The sequence below is a fragment of the Ranitomeya imitator genome, chromosome 4 (genome assembly GCF_032444005.1).
Source record: "Ranitomeya imitator isolate aRanImi1 chromosome 4, aRanImi1.pri, whole genome shotgun sequence".
NCBI classification, from domain to species: Eukaryota; Metazoa; Chordata; class Amphibia; order Anura; family Dendrobatidae; genus Ranitomeya; species Ranitomeya imitator.
In genome coordinates this window covers 361,602,432-361,614,776 of record NC_091285.1, presented here as the reverse complement: position 1 = coordinate 361,614,776, position 12,345 = coordinate 361,602,432, and the positions used below count along the sequence as shown (strand labels likewise).

Genomic DNA, 12,345 nt, shown 5'->3' with positions numbered 1-12,345 from the left:
CAGCAAACTGTGTGCGGCCGTGTCTGCTGTGCTGTGATGCGGCCGGCAGGAGACATGGCTGCATGGCGCACATCACAGTCTGTCAGTAGAGTAGATACGGGGGGGGGGGGGGGCAGAGGGGGCCCACCCAGAGCTACGCTACTGTAACTGTATTGGCGTGCACAACGCACCGATACAGTTACATTTTGCGGAAGATAAGGGAGAATCGATCTCCCTGCTCTGCCACCCAGCCACTATGTGGGAAGGCCGGTGCCAGCAGTGGGCCCCCACCTGTCATCTCAGGGTCAGCTATAGCAGCTGGATGCCGATACAGCTGACCGCATTGATGAGAGTGAGCAATGAAAAAGAAAAAATAATCTCCAGCATGGATCTTCTAAAAAGTCAATTTATTGGAAACACTTTAACATGCAAACATTTGCAAAAAAGAGATGGGGTCCCAGGTGGTCAACGCCGATGCGTTTCGACCATCAGGTCTTAGTCATGCCATGCTGACAGCGGCATTTAACCGGCGCTTCTGGCCGGGCGGCCGGGAATGAGCGCATCGCTGACCCCCGTCACATGATCGGGGGTCAGCGATGCTTCTGTATAGTAGCCATAGAGGGTCCTTGAGACCTCTATGGTTACTGATCCCGGCTAGCTGTGAGCGCCACCCTGTGGTCAGCGCTCATAGCACACCTGCATTTCTGCTGCATAGCAGCGATCTAATGATCGCTGCTATGTAGCAGAGGTGATCGAGTTGTGCCAGCTTCTAGCCTCCTATGGAGGCTATTGAAGCATGGCAAAAGTAAAAAAAAAAAAAGTAAGAAAAAAAATGTGAAAAAAATAAAAAAAATATAAAAGTTTAAATCACCCCCCTTTTGCCCCATTCAAAATAAATCAATAAAAAAAAAAATCAAACCTACACAGATTTGGTATCGCCGTGTTCAGAATTGCCCAGTCTATCAATAAAAAAAAAAGCATTAACCTGATCGCTAAACAGTGTAGAGAGAAAAAAATTAAAAACGCCAGAATTACGTTTTTTTGGTCGCCGCGACATTGCATTAAAATGCAATAACGGGCGATCAAAAGAACGCATCTGCACCAAAATGGTATAATTAAAAACGCCAGCGCAGCACACAAAAAATAAGCCCTCAACTGACCCCAGATCATGAAAAATGGAGACGCTACAGGTATCGGAAAATGGCGCAATTTTTTTTTTAAGCAAAGTTTGGAATTTTTTTTCACCACTTAGATAAAAAATAACCTAGTCATGTTAGGTGTCTATGGACTCGTAATGACCTGGAGAATCACAATGGCAGGTCAGTTTTAGCATTTATTGAACCTAGCAAAAAAAGCCAAACAAAAAACAAGTGTGGGATTGCACTTTTTTTTGCAATTTCACCGCACTATACGGTATATAGGGAGATCTGGGATCCTGAATGTATAATAATGGGCTTTGGGGACCATCATATTGTGTTTTGGGGTCTGTAGGACTATCTTTCTGTATATTCAGAGCTGTGTGGGCACTCAGAGGACATTATTTGTTATAAATGGGGACATTATTAGTTTTAATAGGGGCACTCAGGTTCTATTATTTATTTTCTTGGGGGGGCATTGTTATCTTTAAGTGGATACTCAAGGGTATTTGTTGCTAGAAGGGGGCATTTGGGATATTATATTCTTCAAAGGAACATACAGGGTTTTTCTATGTAGCACAGTAGGGGCATTAATACCTTCTATGGCACACTTTAATTTTGGGGGGAGGGAGTAATCATAGTAATGACACAGTTTTTAAATATTGGGGTCACTGTTCCTCTCCTCAGGTGCACCGAGAATGGGGAATATTTATAGGTTGGTAATAGATGGAGACGTTGATGGAAATGAGAGACGTCAAATGTGTTTTTGTTGTAATCTGTGCAGACGAGTTGTGGCTGGAGAAGTTGTCATGTCGGTCTGGGCCAGATGGAAAAGACGGGAAAAGCGAGCGACCGAAATCAGAAAGATCGTCAGCTGTAAGTTACTATATATAACCAGGTCGGATTGGAGCACCTTGGGCCCACCAGAGAAAATCATTCTTGTGGCCCACTATGTAGCTACATAGAAATAGATACAAGACCACCAATTGTGCAGTAAAAAGCGCTAATATCGGGGTATAATATAAGGTAGTTCACATCTTAATTATGTCGCTAGGATTGGGGTAGCCCCCTCACAGAATATAATGTAGCCCCCTCATAAAATATAATGCAGCCCCTCTCATAGAACATAATGCAGCACCCCACAAAATATAATGCAACCCCCTCAGGTATAATGCAGTCCCCACCATAGACTATAATGTAGCATCCTCATAGGGTATAATACAGCCCCCATTATATAGTATAATGCAGCCCACCACAAAATATAATGCAGCCCCCCCATAGAGTATTCTGTAGCCCCATCACAGGGCATAATGCTGCCCCCCTCAGTATGGTTGCAGTCCAACCACAGAATATAATGTAGCCCCAGCCCCCTCGTAAAGTATAATGCAGTCCCTCTCCACCCTTATCATTGTCCTCATCACCACCTCCATCTTTGCCTTCTCCCCCACCACCCCTATCATTCTCCCCCACCACCCCCATCACTGCCCATTCCACCACCGGCATCTTTGCCTCCTCCCCCACTATCATTGTCCATTTCATCACCTCCACCATTGCCTCCCCACCACCATCATTGCCCATCACCTACATCATTGCCTCCCCCACCACCATCATTGCCCATTTCATCACCTCCATCATTGCCTCCCACCACCATAATTTCCCATCACCTCCATCATTGCCTATGACCTCCATCATTGCCTCCTCCACCATCATTGCCTATCACCTCCAACATTGCCTCCCCACCATCATTGCCTATCACCTCCATCATTGCCCATCACCTTCATCATTGCCTCCCCCACCATCATTGCCCATCACTTCCATCATTGCCTTCCCTCACCATAATTGCTTCCCCTCACCTCCATCATTCCCTCCCTCACCATCATTGCCCATCACCTCCATCATTGTCTCCCTTACCATCATTGCCCATCACTTCCATCATTACCTCCCCTCACCTCCATCATTGCATCCCCCACCATCATTGCCCATCACCTCTATCATTGTCTTCCCCCCACCATCATTGCCCATCACCTCCATCATTGTCTCCCCCCACCAATATCATTGTCCTTCACCACACACACACACACACACACACACACACACACACAGCACAGCTCACCGCAGCAGCAGCTCATCACACACACACACACGTAGGCACACAGCACAGCTCACATCCCCGCAGCAGCAGCACATTCCAGCAGCCTCTTCCTCGCTGGAAGCTTTCTGTCTGAGACAGAGCACTGGATGATGAAGTCATCCAGCTGGGCTGTCTCAGACAGGAAGCAGGACTCTGGGAGGTAAGCTGCCCTGTGAGTCTGTGTGTGGTGCTGTGTGTGTGTGCATGAGTGTGGTGCTTTGTGCATGTGTGTGGTGCAGTGGTGGGGCTTTACATGGGGGCAGTGTTAGCTGCAGCTTGGGCTAACGCTGCCCACTATTAAAGAGAAAAGGTATTCACACTTCTCCACGCCCATAGGGGCATGGGGAAGCATGAATATTCATTTTGCTTTAGCAGCGGGGACAGGATCCTGTCTCCAGCTGCTGCAACTAGCAAAGGGCGGGCCCCCTTGACTCAGGGGCCCCTGGAGCAGTGGGGGCCCTAGACAGCTGCTGGCCAGTATGCCAGCAGGTGTCAGTGCCGGGGCCCAACGGAGAATCCTTCAGTTCTCCGGTGGGCCAGTCCGAGCCTGTATATAACTGCATTGTAATCGTGTGTGTTCTGCAGGACTAGTATCTACCAATATACAGTTTCTGTAAGGTGGGAATATTGCTCTTTTTAATATCTTTTTCCTATTTATTTAGTAACAGTTTAATTTGTTTTGGTCATTATGAAGTAGAAGGTGCATGGTTGTGTCATTAGTCTTTCTACAGAGTGTTTTGTTATGCAGTGGTAATGGTCATATTATATTATGTATTCGCTGTGTAGTAGTGATGGCAGTGGGCATTGTGCAGCCATATTGTTTTGGCCTTTTATAGTAGTCATTTTAATAATATTGGTCTTTGCATTGTGTGTTTTTGGTTAGCAACAGTGGTATACTGTAATTATATATACATGCTATTTTAAATGGCTATAGGGTGGTCGTATGGGACATGCACTTTGGGGCTGGGGCCCTTGATCTTTAAGGACCCTAGCAATGCCACTGCCGTACTGTGTGTTTACATGTCCATGTTTCTGGAGTTGTATGTATGTTTGTAAGTAAGCTCAGTTATGGTACCATATGTAAGCTGTAACCTTGGTTCTGGTACTGTATCAATGTGGTAATCTAGATTCTGGTACGATATGTATGCCGTAAGCTCGTTTCTGCTCCCTTATCTCTGCAGTACGCTTGGTTCTGCTCCCATATCTTTGTGGTAAGCTCGGTTCTGCTCCCTCATCTCTGCAGTAAGCTTGGTTCTGTTCCCATATCTCTGTAGTAAACTAAGTTCTAAGTAAAACTCTAGCGTGAGAAAATATTCAGAAAACTTCCCACGCTAGAGTTCATATGAGTTTATACCAGCAGGGGGTGCAGAACCGCAAGTCTACGATGCTATGTTCCCCTGCTTTCAATTCATTCCCCAGATTTTACATTCAGGAGCACAGTTACATTAGCAGGCTCCTGGATGTAAAATTTTTTAACCCCTTCAGATGGATTTACAGTGTGGGACGTGACTGAGCACAGGAAAGATATGGGATATTGTTGCTTTTTTCTTTTTTTTCTTTTACAGAATGAGGGTCATCATTTGGATTAAGAGTATAATAAACTATTACAACACCCTGTGTCTTTATTTCAATAAAATACTTTTTTCCTAATGTGTGTGTGTTTTATTGGCCAGTTACTACTATTGGATTAATAATGGATAGGTGTCTTATTGACACCTCTTCATTATTAACCAGGCTTAATGTCACCTTACAATAGCAAGGTGGCATTACCCTTTATTACCGCCATATCCCACCACTACAGGGGAGTGGGAAGAGAGAGGCTAAGTGCCAGAATAGGCGCATCTTACAGATGTGCCTTTTCTGGGGTGGCTGGGGCAGATGTTTTTAGCAGGGGGGGCAATAACCATGGTCCCTCTCTAGGCTATTAACCCCTTCCCGACCTTTGACGCCACGTAGGCGTCATGAAAGTTGGTGCCAATCCGACCTGTGATGCCTATGTGGCGTCATGGAAAGATTGCGTCCCTGCAGATCGGGTGAAAGGGTTAACTCCAATTTCACCCGATCTGCAGGGACAGGAGGAGTGGTACTTTATCCCAGGGGGGGTGGCTTCACCCCCCCGTGGCTACGATCGCTCTGATTGGCGGTTGAAAGTGAAACTGCCAATCAGAGCGATTTATAATATTTCACCTAAAAAACTGGTGAAATATTACAATCCGGCCATGGCCGATGCTGCAATATCATCAGCCATGGCTGGAAACAATGATGTGCCCCCCCACCCCACCGATCTCCCCCCCAGTCCTCCGATCTGTGGTCCGCTCCCCTCCGTCCTGTGCTCTGCTCCCCCGTCCTCTCGTCCACTCCCCCATGCTCCTATGCCACCCCCCGTGCTCCGACGCCCCCCTATACTTACCGAGGCTCCTGGTGTCCGTCCGTCTTCTCCATGGGTGCCGCCATCTTCCAAAATGGCGGGCGCATGCGCAGTGCGCCCGCCGATTCTGCCGGCCGGCAGATTCGTTCCATGTACATTTTGATCACTGTGATAAAACCTATCACAGTGATCAAAATAAAAAGAAAAGTAAATTAACCCCCCCTTTATCACCCCCATAGGTAGGAACAATAATAAAATAGAGAAAAAAAGAGAAGAAAGCAGATGCACTCACCAGATGCAGTTACAAAGCGTCCTTTATTTCAGTGCCAGTCGGCACATAATTCACGGCACGGGGGAGAGGGAAGTGGACAGGGAGAGTGCGACAGGTAAGACGACGGCCGTTTCGCGCTGCCTGAGAGCGCTTCTACGGGTCCTGCGGATTTATAAATCCGCAGTGCAAAACCGCTGTGGATTTATTGCGGATTTACCACAGTTTTTCTGCGGATTTCACTGCGGTTTTCTATTGGAGCAGTTGTAAAACTGTTGCGGAATCCGCAAAAAAAAGTGAAATGTGCGGAATGTAAACCGCTGCGTTTCCACGCAGTTTTTCCCGCAGCATGTGCGCAGCGTTTTTTGTAAACTCATGGGAAACTGCTGCGGACCCGCAGCGGCAGAAACGCTGTGGATCCGCAGCGTTTTCCGCATCGTGTGCATATACCCTTAGAATTAGGCTATGTGCACACGGTGCGGATTTGGCTGCGGATCTTCAGCGGATTGGCCGCTGCGGATTCGTAGCAGTTTTCCATCAGCTTTACAGTTCCATGTAAACCTATGGAAAACCAAATCCGCTGTGCCCATGGTGCGGAAAATACCGCGCGGGAACGCTGTGTTGTATTTTCCGCAGCATGTCAATTCTTTGTGCGGATTCCGCAGCGTTTTACACCTGTTCCTCAATAGGAATCCGCAGGTGAAATCTGCACAAAAAACACTGGAAATCCACAGTAAATCCGCAGGTAAAACGCAGTGGGCACATAGCCTTAGGGTTAGGGTTGGAATTAGAGTTAGGGTTGGAATTAGGGCTAGGGTTGGAAATAGGGTTAAGATTAGGCTTGTGGTTAGGGTTATCGTTAGGGATGTGTTGGGGTTAGGGTTGTGATTAGGGGTGTGTTGGGGTTAGGGTTTGGATTAGGGTTAGGATTATGGTTAGGGTTGGGATTAGGGTTAGGGGTGTGTTGGGTTTAGGGCTGTGGTTAGGGGTGTGTTGGGGTTAGGGTTGTGATTAGGGTTATGGCTACAGTTGAGATTAGGGTTAGGGGTGTGTTGGGGTTAGTGTTGGAGTTAGAATTGAGGGGTTTCCACTGTTTAGGCACATCAGGGGTCTCCAAACGCAACATGGCGCCACCATTGATTCCAGCCAATCTTGCGTTCAAAAAGTCAAATGGTGCTCCCTCCCTTCCGAGCCCCGACGTGCGCCAAAACAGTGGTTTATCCCCACATCTGGGGTACCAGCATACTCGGGACAAACGTTCAAAGTGCTCAACACATATCTAGATAAGTTCCTTGGGGGGTCTAGTTTCCAAAATGGGGTCACTTGTGGGGGGTTTCTACTGTTTAGGCACATCAGGGGCTCTGCAAATGCAACATGACGCCCGCAGACCATTCCATCAAAGTCTGCATTTCAAAGCATCACTACTTCACTTCCGAGCCCGACGTGTGCCCAAACAGTGGTTTACCCCCACATATGGGGTACCAGCATACTCAGTGCAAACTGGGCAACAACTATTGGGGTCCAATTTCTCCTGTTACCCTTGTGAAAATAAAAATTGCTTGCTAAAACATCATTTTGAGGAAAGAAAAATTATTTTTTTTATTTTCACGGCTCTGCTTTATAAACTTCTGTGAAACACTTGGGGGTTCAAAGTGCTCACCACATATCTAGATAAGTTCCTTGGGGGGTCTAGTTTTCAAAATGGGGTCACTTGTGGGGGGTTTCTACTGTTTAGGCACATCAGTGGCTCTGCAAACGTAACATGATGCCCGCAGACCATTCCATTAAAGTCTGCATTCCAAGACGTCACTACTTCCCTTCTGAGCCCCGACGTGTGCTCAAACAGTGGTTCCCTCCCACATATGGGGTATCAGCGTACTGAGGACAAACTGGACAACAACTTTTGGGGTCCAATTTCTCCTGTTACTCTTGTGAAAATAAAAAATTGTGGGCTAAAAAATAATTTTTGAGGAAAGAAAAATGATTTTTTTATTTTCACGGGTCTGCGTTATAAACTCCTGTGAAGCACTTGGGGGTTTAAAAGTGGTCACCGCACATCTAGGTTAGTTCCATGGGAGGTCTAGTTTCCAAACTGGGGTCACATGTGGGGGAGCTCAAATGTTTAGGCACACAGGGGCTCTCCAAACGCGACATTGTGTCCGCTAACGATTGGAGCTAATTTTTCATTCAAAAAGTCAAATGGCGCTCCTTCCCTTCCAAGCCCGGCCGTGTGCCCAAACAGTGGTTTACCCCCACATATGAGGTATCACTGTACTCAGGAGAAATTGTCCAAAAAATTTTAGGATCCATTTTATCCTGTTGCCCATGTGGAAATGAACAAATTGAGGCCAAAATAAATTTTTTGTGAAAAAAAGTACTTTTTCATTGTTACAGATCAATTTGTGAAGCACCTGGGGGTTCAATGCACTCACTATGCATCTAGATAAGTTCCTTGGGGGGCCTAGTTTTCAAAATGGGTCACATCTGGGGGAGCTCCAATGTTTAGGCACACAGGGGCTCTCCAAATGCGACATGGTGTCCGCTAACGATTGGAGCTAATTTTTCATTCAAAAAGTCAAATGGCGCTAATTCCCTTCCGAGCCCTGCTATGTACTCAAACAGTGGTTTACCCCCACATGTGAGGTATCATTGTACTCAGGAGAAATTGCCCAATAAATTTTAGGATCCATATTATCCTGATGCCCATGTGGAAATGAACAAATTGAGGCTAAAACATTTTTTTGTGAAAAAAAAGTACTTTTTCATTTTTACGGATAAATTTGTGAAGCACATGGGGGTTCAAAGTGCTCACTATGCATCTAGATAAGTTCCTTGGGGGGTCTAGTTTCCAAAATCGGGTCAAATGTGGGGGAGCTCCAATGTTTACGCACGCAGGGGCTCTCCAAATGCGACATGGTGTCCGCTAAAGATTGGAGCCAATTTTTAATTGAAAAAGTCAAATGGCGCTCCTTCCGAGCCCGTGTGCCTAAACAGTAGTTCCCCTTCACATATGGGGTATCGGCGTACTAAGGACAAATTGTACAATAACTTTTGGTGTCCAGTTTCTCTTTTTACCCTTGGGAAAATAAAAAAATTGTTGCTAAAAGATCATTTTTGTGACTAAAAAGTTAAATGTTCATTTTTTCCTTCCATGTTGCTTCTGCTGCTGTGAAGCACCTGAAGGGTTAATGAACTTCTTGAATGTGGGTTTGAGCACCTTGAGGGGTGCAGTTTTTAGAATGGTGTCACTTTTGGGTATTTTCAGCCATATAGACCCCTCAAACTGACTTCAAATGTGAGGTGGTCCCTAAAAAAGTTATAGTTATAAATGGATTAAAAAAGACACAACCAGAAAAAGGTATTTTAATGAAATATAACACTCCACATCTTTTTCATAATTTTCATTCCACGCCTAATCCAATCAAAGCCATTGATCACCTGCAAAAAATTAAAAAAACAAACACAAATACTCAATGTTCCGACGCAATCCCTCTTTAATAACGCGTGTCCCATGAGGATCTCCCCTATAGAGTAGTGACATCAGCAGATGTGACCACTCTATAGGGCCTCCGATGACACACTGACTGGAGATAACCCTCCCGCAGTGTATCTTCAGAGTTCACTTTACGGCAATACAGCCGTGAGAAAATTCTTACGCTGTAGTGCTGCAAGTGACAGGTGAACTCGGGTTACATGTCGGCGGCAGAGGGATACAGTGCAGAGGATTATCTCTGTCATTGTATTACCGTAGCCCCTGGAGAGCCGTCGCATCTGCTGATGTGACAGCTCTCCATGCGAGATCATCATGGGACAATTGTTATTAATTGGATTACGTCAGACACCGGGAGTATATTGTTTGTTTATTATTTTAATTTTATTTGCAGATGATCGATGGCTTCGGGGATTAGGTGTATATGGTAAGTATGTAATATATGTGTACTGTATGTGTTTTTTTGTTTTTTTTACATTCAACACATTAGCTGGATGATGGGACTACTTTCCCATCATTGGCTAATGGTGTCACTGTAGCAGGCATAGCCGGATGGGAGCAGTAGTCCCATCAGATGATGCCTGCCTACACACAGACACACACACACACAGCTTCGCACACACACAGCGCCGACGACACCCGCAGACCCCTGCACACAGACACAGATTCACGCAGACACTGGCACACACACATACATGCACATAGCTCTGCCCACACAAGTCCCTCCTCCTGATCTGCAGCATTTCTAGCACCCACATCCGCAGCAAATCTGTAGATCTTTTTTACATCTGTGGTTTTGCTGCAGATGTGCCTGACTCAATGGAAGTCAATGGGTGCAGAAATGCTGCAGATCCGCAAAAAAAATTGACATTCTGTGGAACAAAACCCGCTGCGTTTCTGTGCATATTTTTCTGCAGCATGTGCACAACAAATCTCCATTTCCCATAGATTACCATTGGCTGTGCACTACAATGCGGATTTGATGCAAAAAACGCTGTGGATCCACATCGAAATCTGCAATGTGTGCACATAGCCTTAGAAATATGTATTCCAATCTTTTCAGTAACTTACTGTATAGTATATTTTCTCATGAGCCTAATCTTACCTCTTGCACAAGGTGCCATGTGAGACCATGGTTGGTTGAGTACTCCAACTTCACTTGATTGTCCATATGTGGAGTGAACTGTTCACCACATCCCATTACCAAGTTAAACTGTATCATATAAGATGCTCCAATCTGCATGGACTGTGTCTCCACATAACGTGTACTAGTAGATTGTTTAGAGTCTCCTGTAAAACTTTTAAGAACAACACAACACTTGTTAAATATTTTTACTCCACATCTTCAAAACTCTGGAAAGGATAAAATACAAAACTTATTTTTTTAATTAATTTGCAACTGTACAAAGTTTATGACATAAAATGCCACCAAAAATGATGATCTCATATGTACTCATGGGAGAGGGTGTAGATGTACACCAAAACATTAGTGTACACATATCAGAACAATTAAAATGGCAATGACAATGTTAATATTAGAAGCAGGTGCCAGATGTATAACACAGCTGTCACCTGTTGTGTATGTAGCAAGCTCAGTTCTTGAGCTGACTTCTAGAACCTGCACCCAAAGTAGGACATGTACAAGAATGAATTAAAATAAAGTTTTAAACACATACACAGGGATAGGATGTTAGTTTGTCCATGCAGTTAATACTGTATGTCTATCTGACTAGCTTGCGAAAGCCCCTGTACAGAATACATCAAAAAGTCACTTCTTACATGGGAGAATAAAAGTATTTTTTTTTAACTTAAAGCTGTTATGGCGTGCTGTCTCCTTAGTAGATAACAATGTTGGTTTGACGGTTGAAAGTTTGGGTCTTGCAATCCACAATTTGAACTTGTGCAGCTTTGTGTACTTTGAATGTATCTATTAAACTACAGCTAGGTCCATATATATTTGGACAGTGACACAAGGTTTGGCATTTTAACTATTTACCAAAACATAATCAAGAAACAGTTATATAATCAAAATGGGCTTCAAGTGCAGACTCTCAGTTTTAATTTGAGGGTATCCACATCCTAATTGGTGCAAGGGTTTAAGAATCACAACTCTTTAACCCATTTCTGACATCGAGTGTAATACAGTAGTACGCCGATGTCGGACTCCATTTCTTTTTATGTGGGCTCCGGCAGTGAGGTCACATCTATCCCGACACATGTCAGCTGTTTTGAACAGCTGACATACCTGGAACAGCCACGGGTGGAATTGCGATCCACCTGCAGCTATTAACCCGTTAAATGCCGCTGTCAAACGCTGACAGCGGCATTTATTATGCTCTTCCGGCAATCGTGCTGGAAATCCGCCCACCGGTGACCCCCCGTCACGTGCTCGCTGGTCACCGATGGGTTGGCATGACAACCAGAGGTCTCCTGGAGACCTCTACGATTGTCAGTGCCGGCTTGCTATGAGTGCCGCCCAGTGGTCACCACTCATAGCAAGTGAGCAATTCAGCTACATACAGGTGAACTGATCATCGCCTGTATGTAGCTGAGTCAATTGAGTTATGGCAGCTTCTAGTCTCCCATGGAGACTATTGATGCATGCCAAAAGTAAAAAAAAAAGTTTTTAAAAATATAAAAAAATAAAGAAAAATAAAAGTTCAAATCACCCCCCTTTCGCCCCATTCAAAATAAAACAATAAAAAAATCAAACACATATTTGGTATTGCCGCATTCAGATTTGCCCAATCTATCAATAAAAAAAAAGATTAACCTGATCGCTAAATGGCATAGTGAGAAAAAAAAGTGAAAACTCCAGAATTACGTTTTTTTTGGTCGCTGCAACATTGCATTAAAATGCAATAACGGGCCATCAAAAGATCGTACCTGCATCCAAATGGTATTATTAAAAATGTCAGCTCGGCACGCAAAAAATAAGTTCTCACCTAACCTGAGATCACGAAAAATGGATAC

The 12,345-nt window shown here is 44.8% G+C and overlaps 1 protein-coding gene across 4 annotated transcripts in view; it reads right to left on the bottom strand.

Annotated features, from left to right (window-relative positions):
- Positions 1 to 12,345, bottom strand: part of RELN (reelin) — a 1,116,896-nt gene that overhangs the window by 270,350 nt on the left and 834,201 nt on the right. For all 4 annotated transcript variants that reach the window (XM_069765109.1, XM_069765110.1, XM_069765107.1 and 1 more), the window contains exon 21: positions 10,478 to 10,670. In XM_069765109.1, the coding sequence (XP_069621210.1) occupies positions 10,478 to 10,670 (193 nt within the window). The remainder of the gene's footprint in view (positions 1 to 10,477; positions 10,671 to 12,345) is intronic.